Source organism: Fistularia commersonii, chromosome 11, assembly GCF_037954325.1.
Source record: "Fistularia commersonii isolate RoL2024-O1a breed Wild chromosome 11, RoL_Fcom_v1.0, whole genome shotgun sequence".
NCBI lineage: Eukaryota > Metazoa > Chordata > Actinopteri > Syngnathiformes > Fistulariidae > Fistularia > Fistularia commersonii.
In genome coordinates this window covers 7519359-7542505 of record NC_141294.1, presented here as the reverse complement: position 1 = coordinate 7542505, position 23147 = coordinate 7519359, and the positions used below count along the sequence as shown (strand labels likewise).

At 37.8% G+C, this 23147-nt stretch overlaps 1 protein-coding gene across 3 annotated transcripts in view; it reads right to left on the bottom strand.

Annotated features, from left to right (window-relative positions):
- Nucleotides 1–23147, bottom strand: part of vps13b (vacuolar protein sorting 13 homolog B) — a 288855-nt gene that overhangs the window by 249002 nt on the left and 16706 nt on the right. For all 3 annotated transcript variants that reach the window (XM_086154801.1, XM_086154799.1, XM_086154800.1), the window contains exons 4-8: nt 14769–14886; nt 9557–9724; nt 7767–7948; nt 6916–7090; nt 1352–1626 (exon numbers count right to left, since the gene is read on the bottom strand). In XM_086154801.1, the coding sequence (XP_086010927.1) occupies nt 1352–1626; nt 6916–7090; nt 7767–7948; nt 9557–9724; nt 14769–14886 (918 nt within the window). The remainder of the gene's footprint in view (nt 1–1351; nt 1627–6915; nt 7091–7766; nt 7949–9556; nt 9725–14768; nt 14887–23147) is intronic.

Here is a 23147-nt window from a genome sequence, read left to right as displayed (position 1 = left end):
TAGTGTCTGTTGGAAATGGAACATTTTGGGGGGATATTATATCATTTTGATGTATGGGAACTACAGCTGAAATAAATGAAAATGACAAAAAAAAAAAAGGTAAACCTTAAAAACAAACAAACCTTTTTTAAATTGGAAAAAAAAATCAACTAAGTCAGGCATCAAAAAGTGGTTGGCAGGTGAACAGAGGTTTTGGAGGGGAATTATTAGATGGTAGGAAAAAAAAGAACATTCTCACTGTTTATAAACACTAAATATACAACAAACTTCTATGATGGAACCAATTTGAGGAGTAGCAAGTCTGCAAACTACAAACTTTCTACTTTAATAACCATGTCAAATTTAAGTCTGGGCAGTTGTTGTTCAAAGGTCTGCGATAAGACTCCCAAAAATGAAAAACTTCCTACTTGAGTAAAAAAAAAAAAAATGAGAGAGAGGGAAAAAAAAACATCCTTTCAGCTGTCTGCAATTACACTAAATGAGAAGCAATTAATGATTAAAAGAACTCAAACAATACAGGAACAATTTGAACATTACTAAAGAAGAACCGATGTCTGTTACCCCCCCCACTCACACCCACACACACACACACACATACAGAAACGTGATCTAAAGTCCCTGAACCTGAGGGGAAACACAGATGAATTCCAACTATTCAGAGTGAACAGGCAGGATTAAAGACAAGGATCCATTTCTGAATAGTCATCATACCATGTATAATGTTTAAAACATTAACGTGACCCGAGACGCCAGTTAGCGGTTTCACTACCCTCCCCTGTACCGCACACAGAGACAAAGAGGACTGAACCTTCCTAGAGATCAAGCTGTTCAAGACTGCAGCTAAAAATGACCACAAGATTTAGGGGAGGTGTGCAAAGTGGGATTTAACTAGAAAACAATGGGGGGGAGCAATTGCTACCACAATGATATGGATGTCTTAAATCAGGATATTTAATATTAACATTAAGTGACATTATCAGCATTATTTCATCAGAACTTACAACTTTTCAGCCACTTTGACATTCACATTCTATTATCAATCAAAAGCATAATCTTTTAAATTTTTTTGGAATCAAACTGAATTTTTGACTGTGTTTAATGTATTTGATCCAACAAACTTATGACTTGAAATTCATACCTTTACACTTCAAGTTCATATATCATTGATTTATGCAGAAAGGTTAAAGCACTAAAGCACTCAAGAAAGTGGAGGATATCAAGACTTGTTTGGCCCAGTGTAACATTGATATGAATTTTAGTTGTGAGGACAATATTAAATACACTGCCATACTTTCAAGCCAGAACTAAACCTTTAGTTCTCTTTGGATATATTTTTGACTAGGTGATTTACCTTAAAAGTAATAGAAGCTTTGGTACAGTAGAAGCCGATTGAAACAATGGGGTCCTTGTGTGTATGTTGTTGGGGGCTGTTCTGGATGCCTCCTGTGTCTCTCTGCTGGTAGAGGCTCTCTTCGCTTTCCTCCTCAGTGCCTACGATGGTTGGGACAAAGGACCAAGCCCAAGACACCCATCCCTGGTCTGTTTCTTCGCAACTCCCTGACTGCAAGTAGAAATCTGGGTGGGAGTATGGACTAGTGCCCTGGTTCTCCATATCCACCTCCATACCTAGAGGAACAGAAATTAATTTATTCAGAAACAAACAATTCAAAGTTGGATCCAAATGTATCACCACAATGTATCTCACAGTACAAAACCCCCCAACATATTTATACAAAGTTACAGACTAATACAGAAACAAATGTTTATTTTGGTACAGAAAGGACATACAATAGTTGGATTGATTCATTGAGCATCCATGCATTGGGATCAGGGTTCTACATATTTTTCCACCCCAAAAGCCTTTCAGTTAATAGAAGCGCAATGATATTTTCTGATCCACACATAGCGCTCAGTAATAATAATAACCAAGAATGACCGATAATTTTGAAATGTAAGTATATACACATAATAAAAATGGAAACGTGCAAGAATTGAAAAAAATAACTTTCTATTGCAGATTACAAATCCTATGGGGCAAAAAACTTGAGACTGAAAAAAGTCTTTGCCCAGAGCGGCGCCCCAAGCTAATTTGCCCTTCCTCTTAGGGCCAGTTTAATACAGGCAAGTTGTTTCAGCTGTCAGCTGAGGATACAAAAGCAGCGAGGAACAACACATTTCACAGTAGTAGCAGCCAAAGCTTCAAGATGCAGGTGTATGACTAGTATGCTGCAAAAACACACTCTGGGCACATCTGTGGAGATTAGATGTATGTGAGGAAGTCGGTTCTAATGAAGCCAGGGTCACAGCCCGTCAGACTGCAAATTACAAAAGGAGGGCTTAGACTGGACCAAGTTGATCCGTGTGGTCAGTTGTGTGAAAGATGAACCAAAAAGCATCCGTCGCGTCTACACACGCAAAGTAGGGGATTGCGCCCACTCATTGGAACGCTGGAACACTGAAAAAAGCTATAACTGTGCTTCACAGCAGATGATAGAGTACTGTACAGTAGAAAGTGTTTGAGAAAAGCATATTGAGCCGGTCAGGTAACACTGCTTGGGACACATCAGTGAATCTGTGAGAACAAGTGGGATAAAGCCTGAAAAAAGGGATGGCGAGGATGCACATCAACAGAACATAAACAACTTAAGGATTAATGGAAGGCTGTTCAAACATATGTCACACAACGCTAACCAAAATAAGGAAACAAGTTCCTTGAGGATCAGTGTGATACACATCTGTAGAGTGGTATGTTGGACAACATAAACACAAGAAAGCAAGGTAAACCACCTTTTTTTCTATTTTTTTCAAGCAAATTATCTGTGGATTAATGCGTTCAACAAAACCACCAAATTGCCCCTTTTCTGACACAGACATTTGAACCTGTACCATCATGTCTGTTTCCATACCGATTGAGAAATTAGGAAACTGATGTCAATACACAAGAATGTGTAATCCCATTCCTCATGTCCTCTGTGAGAGAACAATACTGTCCGTGAGGTCAGAGCTTTGGAATCCCAGAGGCTAAGGCGGTGAAAATTATGACATATTTTAATTAAATCTTTCACTTTGTGAATTGGCAGTTGGAAATCCCATGTTGTGTTTTTTTTTTTTTTTTAACCTCACTTTCTCCTCCATCCTCACTGCCTGATTCAGTCTCTTATTTCTCTTTGTTTCCACTCTGTAAAAGCCTTTGAGGTGTCAGTTTAACAAGTTAAACCCTTTTCATTTCGTTTCACAGCCTGACGAAGCCTACGTTTGTATTGCAAGGCAATCAAAATAAAACATCAATTACCAATTAAATGATCAAAACATACTGGCTTAAGGAGATTTTAAAGCACTAATCCAAAGAAGTGAATGGAAAAAGTCCAAGAGTAAAAATGTGTGCTGACTTGAATATATGGGGCTGTGCGGTGCAGCAGATTTCCATGTTTACACAGATGAAATGTAAGGTAATCCTGCATTTATCCTCTACAACAATCAAATATTTAATGGCAGCATCACCTTTTAACAAATTAACAAAGCAAATCAGTGGGGAGCCAACTCAGTGTCCCCAAAGCAACAGGCAAAGCTCTAGAACACTGTCCATCACCTGTAACTTGGGGACATTGCTGCTCTGCATGAGTCAACGGTCTGAGTTGCGGTGTTTGTCAGATAGCAAGGGAGAAGATATGCGTGTCAGCAAACAAACTAGGTAACATGGAGTAAGAAAAAAAAAAGGTTTTAGAGGAGGCAGTGCCCTCAAAGGCCAGTAGATGTCCCTCTATGTTTATATAGGGAAAAGTGGACTGGTCATCTACCCACAAGCAAGTGCTGTTCTGTTCTTGGTCCTATACATCAACTGACCCTGCATGAGTTAATTCATATGTGCATACATGCTCTTGCTCCAACTTCTTATGCATATCCTTCCACAAATGAAAACTGATAAATACAAAGTCAAAAGCATCAATTTAGGATATATATCATCAGTATACCTGCAGCGATGAATCAACCTTTCCTGCCATATCTTCCAATCTTGGTTCAACACTTTATAATGATTAAAACATAAACATATGCAGGGATATTTCAGTGTGAATGCTTACCTACTTGGAAAAGTATGGAATATATTAACATATGCACCACACATTGTTTTACTTTAAAACCATCAGTATGACATTAACATCAAAATGTTTTTAAATCTATTTGAACAGTCACTGAAGGACAGTGCAAAATAAAATGTCGATACTACTATATCACCGATGTGTCTTCACACCAAAATTAATAAGTAAGATAATGATTAAAAAGGGCGCTGTCACATCACAAGACTAACATATGGGAGCCACATGGGAATTTTGTAATAGGTAGATAGCTTGTGGCCTCTGTCTGAATTGTGTGATAGTCCAGTCCATTTGATACGCCTCTGAGGGCAAAGAGGGCAAGCTCTCCTTCAAAGCACTCCTCAGTACAATTTGCACTCAATACAGAACACCAAAACATATGCATATTCCATTGTGCTTGCACACAACAGCCTTCAGCTCTCATACCCATGGCAGAATTGCGTTCACACACACACACACACACACACACACACACACACACACACACACACACATACACACAGCCACACTTTAGCAGCCACAGGCCTTGGTTCATAATTCTTCACATACTTGTTGAAACCATACAGCTTTCACTGCCGTGACCAGCTGGTACATTGAAGCATGTTAGTCATCTATGTTTCCGACCACTGAATTTTTACAGCATTTCACTGACTTCATTTAAATTCAGACAGTATGAAAACCACCAGTCTAATTCTAACTGAATGGGTGCTTTAATTTAGTGCCCTGCTACCTTCATCTATTACTGCAATTGATTTTAAGATTTGTCTCTTGCAATTCAGACAAACAACATGGAGCTACAGTGAATGACGACCACGTAAATGCATACCAGCGCAGTTCCCATTTCATTTTTGCAAAAAGAAAAAACATGTAAAGGGAAAATTAATATTCTCCTTTTAAAAGTGTTCTGAACAGAAACACAATAAAACACATTGCAAACTAAAACATTGCTGTAAGGATACACAATGCAGTACTAAATTTGACCATGAATTTGACAGACAGACAGACAGACAGACAGACAGATAGACAGATAGACAGATAGACAGATAGACAGATAGACAGATAGATAGATAGATAGATAGATAGATAGATAGAGATAGACAGATAGATAGATAGATAGATAGATAGATAGATAGATAGATAGATAGATAGATAGATAGATAGATAGATAGATAGATAGATAGATAGATAGATAGATAGATAGATAGATAGATAGATAGATAGACATTCACATGGGACATGGACATTGAATGATCCAAATTATGTCACAGGTATATCCTGACAAATTGTTTCTTGTATACTCCAACCCACAGAAGCATAATACAATTAATTCATATAATCATTGATATACTCAAACACACTTTACAGCTTGAGTCCGTCTTCACTATGTTACTTGAGAAAAAATACAATGTTTATGATAAATACTAAATCATTTCAACAGTAATTCTGCTATTCTTATTAAACATACAATATAACAAATATTCTGTACTGTTCTGAAAACAGCATGTATGAGGAAAATCCTGTGAGACACACACACACACACACACACACACACACACACACACACACACACACACACACACACACACACACACATACACACACATACACACACATACACACACACCAACAACTTTCAGCTTCTTCATTCTGTCGATTACTTCCAGCATAACAAGATCTGGGGGCGCTCAGGTTCCAAGAGCTGGTCCCCTCTTGTATATTTTTGTGATGGGATACTAATTCATTCTCAGAGGCTCCGCATAGCAGTAGCATGACACCGACTCTTACATCTGGCATTGGACACTAAACTGGAAGCTGCGCCAACTCACAGTAAAAGTTCCAGGCCAACAGGCAGGGAGTTAAGTTAGAGAGAGTGAGCAAATGGACTGTATTGTGTTGGGCTGCCTGCCTCCCCTCCATCAACCACTTCCCCTCCACTGTAATTTGCTCCTGGTGGTACAGAGGCTGATTTTAAATCATGTCTATGAATGCCCCCATGAAGATACTTCCCTTAGTGTGTGGGTGTGTGATCTTTAACCATTATGCAACATCTTAAAATGCAAGTGGTAGTTGTGTGAAGTACATAATGAGTACATAAATGTACAGGTGCATATGCTTTTTGATTTGGTCCTGGATAGGGATGAAGTGAATTCCTGTGGGGCTCCAAACAAAAAGAAAAGAGATGTTCTTGTTTTTATGTTTATCCTGGTTCCTTCCTATTCCCCTTAATCTTCGCTCTATTCACAAAGAGGAGCTCAAAATTAGTGACAGTGGTTTTTGTGAAGTTACGCCCATTATGGTTTATATGTTTAAAAAAAGAAGGGCAAGTACACACCAAAGTGACATTCATTGTCCTATTTAAGAATATTTGGAGCATACATATCAGCACATAGCCTCTGTACACAAAAAGCAGCAGTATCAAGAGCATCAAGAGTCAAATGTCGAAGACCAAGCATGCTGTTGACTACTTGAAATTTTGAAAAAGTATTTATACAGTAATCAGAATTACATTAATATACAGATGAAGGTCAAACCACAGCAAAACTTGAGGACAAAGAGCCAACCATCTTAAAACTTGCATACATTATTTCCTCTACTGTTGCATCTTAACAGACTCGTTACCACGAAATTAAAAAAAGCACATTTTCTCCTTATCTTTAGTGCAATTAATCCAGCTAGATAATTGTCATAGGATGTGCTGTCTGACATTACATCACAAATTTTTGTAAAAAGTTGGCGAAACACTCGATAGTCCTATACTTTTACATAAATATATGTCTAAATAAAGTAAGAGAAACTGCATTATCTTTCAACACTAACTCACCAGATAAAGTTGGTCCAGCCTCTCTGACATGACCATTGCCCTCATCTCGCTCTGGTTCTTTGTGTCCTCCAATTTCTCCATAGTAGAGGGCAATAATAAGCTCTAAAATCCGAATAAACATGGGTAGCTGCTGATCAGTAATGGACAATTTCAGGCTCTCCACCATGGTCTGGATCTGAAGAGACAGATATGAAAGCTTAGGGACAGTCTAGAATAAGAAGTTTATTTCTTTTATGTGACATGTTCATATGTGAAATAATCAAGACTGCCTATAGTGATCTCTATAGGAACTGCAATGTTTAACAGACAAAAGTAAAGCTGCCCAAAGTACAATAATCTAGAAGAAGTCTTATAAGTAATATCATAACATGACCTGAAGCTATCTCTCTATCAAGCTCTCTATCAAACTGATTAAAAAACAAATCAGTGAGTCAACTGTTCACTCTACAATAAGACAAAAACACATGTTTGGGAGTCAAGAGCAGTCTGAACATTTTCTTTTTTGTTTGCTGTTGTTTTCAAACAAAATCAATTCAATTGCTCCATGGTGGCTGGAGCAACACATACCAAACTGAAAAACTGTGACAATTGGCAGACCAAAACACCATCAGCTACAAGAGAAATCTGGATGAAAACCTGATGGTGCTGCTGGTACAGTGAAAGCATAATTATCTCCCCCAATTTGGTAAGAGTGCGTCGCTCACAGTTATGTCAAATGCAAATCAAACAACAGTACGAAACCACGATTGAATACTTTATGTTCAGAACACTTATATTATTTTGGATACCAAGTTTTGCTTGAGAAAGTAGTTGCACACATTTTATCATTTTTAACATTTGAAGCTGCTCACTTTGATGATAGATGGGATTTTTGAATTGATGTTGTCATAGCTAAAATGGAGACGTGTTCTGAAGGAGCATTTGTAGAGCAGCGGGTCCTGGTAAAATTCAATCTTGCCACTCGCATTCCGCTTGTCCAGACACACGGTACAGTCTGCAAAGTTGATCACTTTCCGAAGGACCAATTCAGGAGCTGCATAAAGATAATAGAGCAAATATTTTAAAACGGTTAAATCAGCAAAGGCAGGTGTCACAGACGGGCAGTAACTTAAGAGGGCTGAGGGGGATTGAACAAAATCCAGCACTGAGAAACATTGTGAAAGTAATGGTATACAGTAATGACAGTACGAAATCACAACACGGTCAATAAGTTGATTGTTATCAGTCCTTCTGTCAGCACATGATCAACTGTGAAAAGTTTGCTTAGTTTTAGAGAACACTTTTTATATATGTTTACAAAAAAATCCACTGAAAAATAACCCTGACAGCCACTGAACAGGCCCCCACAATAAGTGCCTTTGCCTACAGTTCTTTCACTTTGTTTGTTCTTGGTAAACATATATATCATGTTTTTTCTAACATATTGAACAAAGCAAAAAATACCAAGCACATATCAATATAATAAAAGTGGACGTTTAAAAATATCTCTGTTGTATACACAAAAGGTGGCTCCTTGATAAGTTTTATATACTCAGTCTATAATTAGCTTTTCTTAGTTTGAATTAGCTTTTCTTAGTTTGAAGCAACAACTTTCTTCTGGAAGTGTCAGATGGTGTGAATTTCAGAGCTTTATAAATATCATTAACTCTTCAAACCTTGTATATAAGGTTAATTGTGCATGGGTCATGGTTCAAATACTAAACAGCCACTCCACAAACTGACACCCGTGTTAGTTTAGGGGAACTATTGACCTGAAAATTTAGAAGACCAGAACTCCAAGAAAAAACTGTTTAGATGGCTCAAAGAAAATAGAAATTCAGAAAAAAAAAATTTGATTATAAAACTGCTGTAACCAGATTTTTTTTAGTTAGGAGAGCAGCCTTGCTTCATCGACAAACCCATCAACTTAAGTAGAAAGGACAGTGCTCTAACCAAAAAAAATCAGAAATAAGTAACAGAACAGCAGTCTGAATTTCAGAAATCAAACCCAATAAGCGATGTTGATCTCAAAATCAAAGCTCCAGCCACAAGAGTGAAAAAAAGCAAAAAACTTGTTGGTTGACATATCTTGCTTTGGGATTGTGCTAAAACCTTAATTTTTTTTTTCCATAGCAATTAAGGGTTAACCTAAATATCAGCAAATTAAACTTTACAGTGGTTGATCACAACAGATGGTAAAATCCATCATAAATACATTTAAAAAACAGTGGATGGCCTTTACCATCTCCCCTAAATATTGGGTACAGCTCACATAGAAAATCCCCTCATCTTATTGCATTACTGTTTTATTTATTCATTTATTAACCTTTATTTAACCTGATAAATCAACTGAAAACAAGTCATATTTGTCCCTTATGAATACTAGTAATCCAAGAAGACAATAACACAAATAAATAGAAAGAAAATGAAATCACATATCTATAAACAATGTACAACAGTTATTATTTAAAAAAATACATCCTTGTTCTACAAAACAGCATACCAGCTGAGGAAACTGGAAGACTGGGAAGGTGGGAGTAAAGAGAATATGAAGGGATACGCAGGCTTACATTTAGCATTTTGTATGATTTCAGTTTTGTGAAACGTATCTCTCTACTATTGTTCATACCATTAACAAGGAATTAAAGCAGCCATTGCTCACCAGTGATGTCCATGAAGGCTCTCTCCCATATATCATCCACAGTGTAGCACTCTGCCGACGTAATGTTGACTGAAAGCACAATATCATCTTCCACATACTTCAGGATCAGGTTGTTTACCACAATGTTGACATTGTTCACAACACGCCTGATCAGACTCTGCACATATCCTAAAAACAGAATCATACACACATAACAAGACAAATTAAATCACACATTTCATATAGACCCAATAACAAAGGTCCAGAATGTAAAGTCCCTAATCACAAGCTTAAACGACATGCTCAAAATAATAAAATAACACAGATAAACCCAGAGTTACCTTCACCAAAGCCTTAGCTTGGTACCACTGGCCCCTGACTGATGCATATGAAGACAGCTTGACCTTTTTTGCTGTAGTTCATCCTTTGAATATTTACAGTGAATGATCAAAATATCCATAGGATATAGGGGTCTGCATGTCTATACTGCAGTGTCAAAAAGCATGTGTCTACACCTGTTACTTGAATAAAATATTAATCACATTACAGGTTAATGAAAGCATTGATCCAAATCCTCTGTAGGTGGAATGACCTCAGATTACTTCTTTAAAAAATTGTGAATTGAAGAATTTCAGAAAAATCGTGGTGATGTGAGCCAGGATTACAAAATTAACATTTTGAGTCACAAAAATACAGGGAAGGCAAGGGGTGCTGAAAATAAAATTTGATCTTTGGCAGGGTGTAAGATGGCAGCAGGTGGCTTTTTTGGTACAGATGCAGAGGGACATAACCCTAAGTAAGAATAATATGTTACCAAGGGGTAGAAGGGGAAAAGAAGGAGTCCATGAGATAAGGTTTCAGAATAGCTGGGGGGCCTGCATGGTTTACCAATACCTCCTTAAAGCCACAGCAATGCCCAGAAACAGAAGCCTTGCAGGAAAAATACCCATGGTAAGGTAATTACTCAACAAAGTAAGAAAAAACTTAATATATTACTGGCTAGGGAGTTCAAACCATAAAATATGAAAATATACTCCAATAAATCCTCCTAACCATAGCACCAATAGCATTATTCATTTCTCCCACGTACTGTTAAACACAGTCACAACAAGTTAAAACACATAAACCTTTAATGCGTTCCCCTAATTTTCCAAACCAAATGTTTGTCTTCCTGTATCTACAAGCCTGGAACAGAGCATAACAGAACCAATAATTAAGCTGTACTAAATGGCGCTCTTGATGAAAATATTTATATGAATAAATTAGGTGTGCTGCCACTCCTGCCCTCTGCCTGACTGGACATTTGCATAATCCAATTGACAAAATTATCACAACTTTGCTGCCTGACTAAACAGTGTCAGGAAGAGACAGTGACATAATATAAACTCAGCTCCTAAAAGCAATGTGTGTTTGTGACATATGTGCGTGGCCTTGCATGCATGCGCTTGCCTGAGTTTGTGAATGTATGCCTGGCTCTTCTCTTGCCTGTATGAATGTGGCTGTGTCTGACTGTGGTTCTGGGTTCATTCAGTGAACTGCTGCCGCATGTGGAGCCTGGACAGTAAAAACCAGCCCTAGTACTTTACCCCCCGCCATATTTCCCGCTGGGTGTAATTTCCCATATCAGGATATGTCTCTGTTTCTTTCTTGCATTTTCTTTAACTTTTCATACCACATCTTCCATAGCACCATGTCCAAGGCCCAATTCATCTTTCTGAGAGCCACTGCACTGCTATGAAACTCTGTAAACAATTGACACAGCCGGCACCTGTGCTGTGGCCCACAGGGAAGGAGTCCACTTAAAACTGTTCAACCATAAAATGACTGGAAAAACCAGCTCCTTTATGTGATCGCAGAACAGGCCAAGTACTCTCTTCTGAGCAATACAGGAAAGAAACACTATACTGTCCATGCGCGCCATTTTTCCAGGATATGGAAAGTATTAGTAGCTATTAGCTGTGACAATTAGTAGCGATGGGGAGAAAGACTGACAAATCTGTAAAAGAAATGAATATTCTGTCAATTACTCATCTTGTATTATTCTAAAGTGTAATCATTAAAGTTGAAATTGCTTGGATGCCTAAAATGGAGCCAAGGGTTAAAACTCTTTCATGCTCTACGCACAATATCCATATGGATACAAGCCGGGCAATTCATGTGTACCCCGCATTTACTGCACATTTTCGGTCTGTCTTCTGGAAGTTAAATAGATACTGACCATCGGAGCTGTCCCGCTAAAAACCACTAGGGTCGTATTGAGTTGAAACTCGAAACTGTGAGAAAGTTTGAAAAATGGCAGAACTTTCTAAGGCTGTGTGAGGCAAAATCATTAGCACATTCATGTTACCTCACCGGGGCACAGGGACAAACACCTGTTTCAGGATATTAATTTTATTATTATTAATTTCCTGAGTGATTAGGAGAGCCACCCAGCCAAGTAGGTTGTCAGACATCCTGGTGGACATGCAGATATACTGACAGTGGCATTCCTCCTCCATTTCTATTACTGGTGTAACCAATTAAAAGATTTAAAAGTCCATCTACATGTCCATCTACAAATATTGAATGGCATCTTGAACCCTTGTCATTCTTCCTATTCATGAAAACTATTGGCTATGAGCGCCAAATTATCATTCCGACACAAAGGACATATGAAAATATGAGGGCGGTGACATTCAGAACGTTGAAAAAAAATTCAAAACCTACAGATTTACTTTCATGCATATATGAAGCAAAATCGAGCCTTTACTCCCAAAACTTGCAAACACACTGGGCCAGTCTTTTTAAGATAACTGCCTTATTTATTTATATGCTAACACTCTAGAAACTGCACATGTAAGCACTATAAGTCACCAGATTATTGTCTGCCAGCCTTTCTGTTGGTTCACGTATAGTAAACCGTAAGATTCACGGAACCAAACAATGCATGGTACAGCAAGTCTCCACGACACTAAAAAGCTCTACATGGAGAAAGCACCGGTCTTTACAAGTATGGGCTATTCTTTATCCATAAGTAGCCTTTTCCAGTAATAACAGAACAGCTGCTGTATTTATTCTGTGAACAGAGGCCCCAGTACCAAGACAGCAGTAGCACTGGACCATGGATTTATCGCAGGGTTGAATTTGCATTACAGCCCGGGCAAATATCAATCTCCTTCAATCACACACATACTTGCACAACCATGCTTGCATGCACACATTGGACAAATGCAAAAGCAAACAAGCACTCTAAAAAGAGGCTTAAAATTTTAGGTGTATGGATTGCAGTTAGGTAATTATTCAACACCCCATACATTGAATGAAAAATAATGTGAGGAAAGGGGAAGTAAATGTGCAATGAATTGATGCCTGTATTTGAAGAGCAGAACAACCAATTGCAATCTTACAACACTTGTGTACAAAAGAAAATTTAATTTTGTTCCGACCGGGATTACTTTTTTGTTAAGATCGGAACGATAGGGAACATTCCATTCATGTATTTCAAATAGACTAACAAAACCTTCAGTGCTTAAAACTAAGTTGTAAATAACTTTAAGTAGTGGCAGGAAAAAGTAATTGATGTCAATGTTTAAAAGAAAAAAAATCAAATTCGGTGGCAACAGGTGATAATTCAGCAAGAATTATAAGCTGCTCTTCAGACAATTAGGCTTAATGTTCCCAGGTATCAAATCTTAATTGGATAATGGCTTTAACTGATTCAAGCAGCCAACGGACGACTGAACTGAGAATTAAGTGTGATAGAGACGTTATTAAACCTCAATGGTTAAATTCAATAGATTCAAGCAAAAATGTGATTAGAGGTGAATAGAGGAGACTGGCCCCCCACAAGCCACATTGACAAATAGTTTCAAAGAAGGGGCCAACTAACTGCACATTCTCAATACTACACAGGCTGTTTAATCCATAAAGGAAAGTCAGTATGAGTAAGGCTCATGAAAGTAAATTACATGACAGGAACATCATTATTGGTATTCCTTTGACAGAAAAATTAATGAAATCCAAACTCAGTCCCACCTCTGTAAATATCTAAAAAATTGCAAGGCCTTCATATTTTAAAACATCCTGCAACTACATTCTAGATTCCTGAAAGACTTGTTTCACTCTTGGGAAAACATCCTCTCGCTTACTCATACCAATCTGGTCTTACATTGTCTACCCTTTAACCTCATTATTCAAATTAAAATGGTGAAATGATTGCATCCATCTCCTCCCTAAATATTAGTGAGATGTAGCAACATTTGACCTTTAACCTGTCTCGACAGCCTATAATGGGTCTAAGGTCCACTGCCTAAACAGTGTGCAATAATTTGAGTTCCTTTACAAATGAAGTCAAATACATGGCACTAAACTCACACACACACACACGCACACACACACACACACACACACACACACACACGCACATGCACCCACACACAGATGGGAGAGCAGTGATCAGCTGGAATCAGACCCAAAGGAAGATATTGGGGTGAGAGGCACCTTGCTTTAACAGCTGGGGAGAGATATTATCTCATAACATCAGGCATGGAAAAGGATCCTCCCAAGATACAACCAGCCAGAAGTGAGTATACGTTCATACATTCATGCATACTGTGGATGGGAATAAACCTTATGGTATGTTGTTATATTGTGATCTGTCTTTTAAGCACTTTCTAGGTAGGAATTTTTGGGGGCAAATTAAGTAAGTTTGCTGAGATTGTACTTCCTAATGTCACATCTGTTAAAAGTGCATGATAAACAATTAATGAGATGGACTAAACACCCAAAAACACTTAAAAAACAAAATAGTTTAACTGTTACCTCACCCTAATCAGACTACTTTGATGCTATGATGCTATAAACTACCAAGGTAAGGTGACAAGCAATCTGTGGCCCAGTAGGAGGTATGTGGTCAAGTGGCCTTGGTGATAAGAGCTATGACTCAGTCATTTATCACAGATACACCCCCCCTACTCTCTGATTTGCGATGGGGAAAAAAAAACATGTGGAGTAGCATAGTTCTTCGCCACAGAAGAATATTATTGCTCACTGCCTAAAAGTTAATGTTTTTTTTTTATTTAGAACCAAGCATTTATCTTAATCCTTGAACATCAAATCAAATTCTTAACGTTGTAAACAGGCCCTAATCTCTTTATTTTGTGTCCTTGTCCTCCCCATGAAGGCAATGCCTGCCCTGGTGGTCATTCAAAAAGACCTGCAGCGTAGCGCTACTTGCCCAGAGGCCATCATTCACCTGGGGGCAGGTCTGGGTCACTGGGGGCAGCCTGCTGGAGGCGGCGCGGCTTGGCTGTAGGTTTGGAGCTGTCGGAGACACTGCGGGAGGTGGAGCTCGAGCCACTCTCATGGTCATCCTAGTAAAGAAACAAACAAGAAGAAGTGTGATGACAGTTACCGGAGAAGGCAAAGAGTTCCACGCAGAACTCCATAGTAGTAAAGTATATAAATGTGCTTCACATTGATTCATCTTTGACTAAACAAAGCTGATATTAGCCAGTTACTGTACAAGCTAGAACAGAGGAAGGGAAGTTGCTTTGATTTATACAATAAATTTTACAAAAATATATATATAATCCAACTTGTACTTTCTGGTTATAATGATTGATCAATTCACCCTGGAGGACCTGGCCTCCTAAGGGTTTGTGTGCATAATAAGCCAAAAAAAAAAAAAACTGTCTCAGGTAACATCAACCATACACCACTATTTTTAAGGTTCCCTTCACACTAACCTTTCTCCCACACTCATTTAACAACCAGCTCCATGAGTTCTACAAATAAACTTTGGTTGTCGGATGACAGGGGTGAAAGCCTCTCCCCCACAACAGCATACATCATGAGCAGCCAGAGGCCAGCAATTGGCTGAGCACAAGAAGGCAAAAAGTAGATATGTATGCATTTGTATTAGGGGTGTATAGAAATTATGATAAAATGGATGTGTCCTTCAGAAATAACTGTGAGGACAAATACAGTGAGGAAAGATTCAGGATGAGGAGGTTATTTGTTCAGTTTGTTGAGTATCTGAAATAGTAGACACCAAAGTGGCAGTGGCATGAGATAAAATATTGGGGTCATGAAGAGAAACTGCTGTGGTTATGTGCTTGCATTTAAAAGGAACAAACTGCAGGGGACATTAACTTGACCCAAAGTTTGATGCCCATAATTTAATTTTAAACTTAAAATTCCCAAAGTTTGCCTGTTGATGGAAGAAATACCATCAAAACTCTGCTCCATTGCAGGCCAGAAAACTTGAGATACTCTTATTGTTTCATGAAATGAGGAATGCTGAAGAAGCTGCATTACCATTGCAGTTTTGTCAAATCATTTTTACAAGATCTTTCCCCACAGGTTCTTTGCCATCATACCACTGTTTTTCCCAATAATTGAATGATTTATATGCTGGTCTATTTCAAGACAAAAGTTTGTAAAATATTACTTTTAGCAACTTGAATTTGTGTTACGTTCCCTCACGTTACCTCAACTACGCAAACAGCCGGCTGAAAATGGTCAATCACAGAAGCAGGAGACCAATCTATATATGAATAAACAGCAAAAAGGCATACCACGGCTAAAGCATTCAACAGCTAAACTACTCTAAATATACATGTATATATATATATATATATATACACTGTATACACATACATACATATATAGTGAGTAAAGAAATTCCAATACCTCATATTCACAATGGATGCAAGGCTGCAGCATTGTAGGAAGAAATGGATAAATGATTGCACACAAGAAGTATGCCATAAAAGGGAAGAAGAAAAGAAACCAAACCTATTAGAGCTGTTCTAAAAATAGAGGACCAAGGAAAAAGGTAGAGGGTTGAGTAAGTCATCCCCCCAGTATGGCATTGATTAGGGGTTACTGCAGCACTGTAACCTTTTCACAGTCAACTTGGGCGGTAAGTTACTCAGACAATCTAGACAAAGAGAGGGAGCAGTCACATGTGTTTAGCATTTAGAATGGGGATCAGTGTGGCAAAGTCACTTCGGACTCTCCCCTTATCATAACAAATGTAAACATTGAAAGTGTCAAGACCAAATATATTTATCTCATCCGTTCACACACTTATTCACACATACAAAAGTGCATAAATGAAAACTCACACCCACAAAATCTAGATAAGGCTAATACTGCACATCACACAACACACAAACAATCCATTGCTCCGGCACTATTTGATGACAGAGAGGAATTATTTTCTCTTTGAGTTTGGCTCTTAAACAGGCATTGCATTATTTGAGCAACAAACACACAGAGGGTCTGTCAGATTTTTTTTTTCCAATTTTAATTTAGGAGAGTCAGTTGCAAAGGACTTGCACTATGCAAGCATTTTCTAGCATCACTGTGTGGTAGGAATTTGCAAACAGAAGTGGATTAATAATAATGACCTATCATGGTCACTGAAAAAATGCTTTATTCACAAGAAAGATAATAAACTGTGCAGCTATCTAAGATATGATATATTAAGAATGATGATATACTAAGTATGTATGTATAGATGATTGTTTTAAGGTTTCATCACAATATGCTATTTGACTATAAGATGCACTAACTCCCCTCCATGTGGACTCTCATACCTATACCTAAAGGAATGCCTAGCCCTGCAGGCCAAGAGTACACTGAGTTCAACAACTCAAACTTCCATGAAAGGACAAGACTGCCAAATTTGGAAGTAGCACAATTAAGCGCTCAATGTCACCGTGGGCACTGAAGTATTCTCAGGAGGCAAAAAATGCCTTTTCAGAGGGAAGCCTTGGGATGGCTGAAGCCTGCCTCAGCTGCTGCCGTGTAAACTGATCCCTTCAATGCCATGGCAGGGCACAGACTAGGAGGGAGGGCTGGAAGGTTAGACAGAAAGAGAAAGGCTAAGGGATCTCTTTTTTTTTGGGGGGGGGGGGGGGGGGGGGGGTCATGTCAACTTAGTTCTTGACTAAAGATGACGGTAGCAAAAACAGAAGACAGACAAAAGACAAAGAGATAAGTGGAAAAAATAACAGTGAGAGCAAGTGAAACACTTTGACAAGAGTTCAGACGGCAAAAGAAAAAATAGTGAGAATAATGAAACCAGAACAGAGGGACAGAGAAAATCCCAGTGCCTGAATGGAAGACTGACAGCCAAGCGGGACCCCCTACCCAGAGTGTAAGTAGGCACCTGTAGAGGTTTAGGACACAGGAAGGCCAGGCATAACCTTTGTTCCCCTGCAGACATTTTGCTTGGTCAAGAACCAGAAAAAAGTGTGTTGTGCTTGTCTGGTGGGGGAACCCAAACCACATTTTCTGAGCTGCTCGACTATCTCCAGCAACTCTAAACCACACCTTTTTACCGTCAGTTTTCCAGCTCACCCTTCAAATATGAATTATGGTATCCAGAATAATGACATGAAATTCCTCTACAAAATTACCAAAAATATTGTTCAAATGTAAATATATACATATGGTAGGAGATCAGCCTGTCCTTTAACAAGTCTCTGATGTCAAAAAGCAAAAATTATCACAAACTGATCAATTTCCCAGATTCAGCAAATAAACTGGATCATAGTGAAGAATATCACATTGAGAAAGCACTCTCGAGGCATCGTTGTTTTTCTTCTAGAGATTGCTGGGGGTTTCATGCTGACAACAAAGCAGCAGGCCTTGAGATTGGAAGCCAGCCAGTGGAGAGCAAACAAATGTAGAGTGAAAAAATAAATGACGGAAACCCAATAGCTCCTTATCAGAGCAGGACCTCCCCTTTAACTCCAAATCACTCGGATACACAGAGACACGCAAACCCACACACAGTCAACATGAGGAGGCACTGTGCTATACATCAGAGCTCAAAGAGGGTCTTACAATTGTACTGCATATATCCTATCAAAAATACACTTTTCTGTCATATCTGTAGATATAAGTGACAGTAGTTTGAGCTTCCTCCTCACAACAAGAAGGTTAATGGTTCTGAAAAGTATGCGGTGTGGACATTCACTACGTGTTTCGGTTTTCCCACTTTTCCTCCTGCAATCCAAAATACGCTGAAGGTTAACTAAAGCCTCTCAATTGCCAAGAAATGTGAGTGATGCTGGATCCAGGGTGTATCCCTCCTCCGGTCCAATGACAGCTTGGATATGATCCAAACCAACCCGACCCCGAATGCAGGTCAAGCATAGCAGACAAGTATGAATAAGGGTTTTAAAGGAGAATCTATAAAAAGAGAAATGAAGTGTTGCTTCGAATTCTTTAAAAATTACACGGCTTTAAATATTTTTACTTCCACATATGTGAAGATATAGCCAGGAACAGCTTTTCTGTTTTGTACAATGTTAATAAATTCAGCTGCAGGGAAATTACAAGACTTTGAGTATATAATTTCACGCACACCCCAAGACAAAGACCTGAAAATTTTATGTTTCTATCAATAACATATAAAGACTGTATTCCTAGTAGATAAATACTGAAAAACACCTTAACTTAAACCTGAATCAATGCTGCTATTGCCACACACTAAAACCACAAGACATCAACCCCTTTTCTTAATGAGAATTTGAGTGGCTGTGTCTGCTCAAACACACAAATGTTTAGACACACTTGCACATGCGCTCCCACACACAGACAAAAACACACAATCTCTCAATCATTGCACCATAAAGTCGAGTAATACCCAAAAAAAGCATCTTTATTGAATATGTATTAATTTCATCCATCTGCAGAACTCCTTAATATTGTAGGAACAATTAAACCCCTTTTTTAATGTGGTTGTCGCTTTGACTCTCATTACGTGGCATAGTATCCATTCTTATTGCTTCAAAGTAGACAGCAAATAGTATTCATATGCAAAAAGATATACATTAATTACGATAAAACACTGAGTTTAAAATTGAAACACTGCACAGTTGTGATTAGTTACTCTGTGATTAGATAGCTGCTCTGATAGCTATCAGAGCTGAGTGTTACATTCAAAATTGAAAATAAAGCATGGTAAGAGGCAATAACAAAATTTCATCAATACAAATAAAAATGTATAATGCCACTTACACATTGAAGTAAAAAACTGTTTATTCCTTACCAAGGTTGTTATTATAAGACTGTACTGCTACTACTACTACTACTTGTTCTACCATATGAAATATGAAAGCTTATACTATCATATGGATGATATAACTGATACAGATTTTAACTAATTTAAAAACATGGACATTTAAGATAGTAATTGACAAATCATGCCAAAATTATATGAGGAAACATAGGTATCACATAATCAGCTAATGACACATAGTTAAATATCTTTGGGCTTTTCATTCAGAAACCAAAAACAAAGTTTTGCATCAGCTTATTCAGTAGTTTGAAGCCCAACAGCAATTTCTACAAAAGCTACATTGAATTATTCTTCTTGGTTTGTGGTGCTGCTTAGGCTGCCGAACAGTCAACAACTGCTGTGAACTACACCACTTTTTATCGGTGAACATGCTGTTTTAAAATATATTACAGTGAAACGACAATGTCCACATCCAATTTGTTATTTGCACTACAATTTCAACATCTGATACTGCTGACCCAGTCTTTCACCTGTGTAGTGCTTAAGTGAGTAATTAAGTGAACTGACGAATCTTGGTTTAATTGTGATGAATACATTGGTAATTAGAAGAATTCAAGCTATATCTAGTGGACTTGCATGAGGAGGATCTCATAGCTAAATACAGAATATTACCGACTGGGATTGATCAAATAATGTATGATGGTATGTGGCCACATCTTTTACACTTAAGCTGCTCAAACCATTGATGACGAGTCCACTGTAAGCAGAGGGGAACAGAGCTCATCTCAGTTGACTCAAATTACGCTTTTTCTTATGTCCCTTGGCTTGAGCACATCCATCAGCTCAACAAAAAATGTGCTGCTAATGGGGTTTTAATGAAACTGTAACAAATGCAGAAAGCCATTACACTATGATTAAAGACATTGGTTTCATTTTCTCCTCAAACAGAGCTGAGCTAAGGAAGTCATCTGCCAGCAAAAGCTGTAAGGACTGAATTTCACATAGACATTCTAACACTCATCAGAAGTTCTTGATTATTTTTCTCTCTCATTTTTGTGCAGATACTTACAGAGACATTATAATTGTACACTAACAGCAACACTGTGAAAACACATAGACACAGTCTCACAGTAAAACTATGTACAATGTGTCACATTCTTAGAAACACACTTGCAGCTGGTATCCGTGTCAGATTGAAGGGATTAGAAGCCGAAATTTACCCAGATGAATATCACATCATGTGACAATCTAAATAATTATCTCAGTGAAAGGAGCTCATTACTAAAAATCTGGTCTCTCTTTCCCACTCTTCATGTAGTAACGACAGAGAAATAAAATCCTAATTTCTTTAACGTAAAATGTAATGCACTAGTGAAATGTTCTAGTGCCCAGATGTGCAGTGTGCTACAAGATATTCATTGCAACATTGCATTAAAATGTGTAAAAGACCAACAGCAAATGGAGAGAACAAAAACATGTGCTTCATTATCAACCTTTTTTTTATATTCAGTCAAAAAAGTTTTTAAGCAGGAAATGACATGTACTCCCCTTAAAGTACATTCCCTCTAAACCATAACCCATATTTCAAACATGAATGATTTAATTAATACATAATATGAACCAGTAACCTATAATCTAATGTTTGTTGAAAAAGGAGCTATTATTCATATTTTTATCTGTATGAACAAATAAGGCAATACATTAACAAATAAGGCAATACATTACTTTCTTGTAAATTGGGACCTTTACCATAATTTTAGCACTGTAATTCCTTTGGTCTATTTAACCAACATAGGTTTTTACTAATTAAGTTGATATTGTGTAAATATCGTGTGACTCTCTGTATTAACATTGATAATCCGGTAATTTGTTGTATAACAGTTGCTTAAAATAATTTCAACAGCTGCAGTGATGTAACTTTGTGTTCAAAGTCAACTATTACAAAAACACTCAACATTTTGGATATTCAAAGAGAACCGAAGACCCATTTAATTTGAAAAATATTACCCCAATTTCATCACAGCAAACACTAAATGTTTCAAACAAATTCTTCCCATAAAACTAAAGTTTAAAAAGTTTGCATCAAATAAGATATTTGAGAAAAAAAAATCAAATGCATTTGCCAGTGAAAGAATTGACAGTTAGAAATCTATTTAAACTTGGGAAACAGTAACTGTGATGTCATGGTTTGGCTTTCTATAAAACATGACACCATGGTAGCCAAATCTAATTGGCTATACTGATCATTTCCCTCCAGCAAGCACAGAACAACAAGAAAATAAAACAGGGATCTCAATTATGGGTTGGATATGAGGATCTTGTTTAGAAAGTGTCCATTTTGTAGGAAAAGGTGTACAAGACAGAGGTGAGAACAGTGCTGCTGGGTGACATTGAGGGAGACAGGAAGCAAAGCTAGAGGTAGCGGAGATGAGGGAAGATGAGTTTCTCTTTGAGAGTTAGGAGGATGGATAGGATTAGGAAGCAGTCCATCAGGGGGATGGGACATGTTAGATTATTCAGAGACAAAGTCAGAGGCCAGACTGAAAGGGTTTGGGCATGTGCAGAGGAAGGATAGTGGATGTGTTGCTAGAAGGATGCTGAGTATGGAAATGTCAGTAGGAGGCCGAATACCGGATTTATGTATGGCGCCAAAGAAGACATGAAGTTATTTGGTGTGAGAAAAAAGGATACAGAGAATAGAGTTAAATGGAAGAAGCTGATTCGCTGTGGTGACCCCTCAAAAGGGGGCAACCGAAAGAAAAAGAAAAAGTCTGGAAACAAGTGTATATTTCAGATCCCCACACATTCTGATAAGAGTTTTGGCCCATACACGTTACTTGGAGATTTAGGATGAAAAAAGACTAGCTGCCGCAGCTTCACATTTACGTTGGATTTTGTGAGTGGGATGTCTAAAGTCATGAGGCAAACTTGTGAGGTTTTCCTGAAGATCAAGCTTAATGTGATGCAAAAGTTTTTAATTTATCTTTAATCTCTCTGTGACGACACATATCTTTGGGCCAACAAGAATGTTGTCTACAACTGTTCTTTCAAGGAAATTCAAAAGGCCAAAGTTGTGGCATTAGATCTCAAGGGATAATTGTTGAATAGCAAGAAAACAAATTGTCTTGACTATTGTAGATGCTGCGCAGAACATACCTGTAGTAAAGCATATTATTTATTCATTACTATTCGTTGCTAACCAATTATATATATATATATATATGTACACATATGTGTGTGTCTGTGTGTGTTTGTGTGTGTGTGCGCATGTGTGTGTGTGTGTGTGTGTGTGTGTGTGCGCGCATATATATATATATATATATATATATACATACATTCACACATATGCAGTATGAATAATTTTGGGCTTGCCTGTATGTGTGTACACATACATGTATATATATATATATGTAAATATATATATATATGTGTGTGTGTGTGTGTGTGTGTGTGTGTGTGTGTGTGTGTACAAATAGTACAGATATAATATATATTATGCCATAACAAAGCAACATTTACCCAAAAAAGTAAGCAAGTTTGCAGTGAAACATTAAACGATAACAAGTCAAATGTGCTTCTTGTTTAAATACAAAT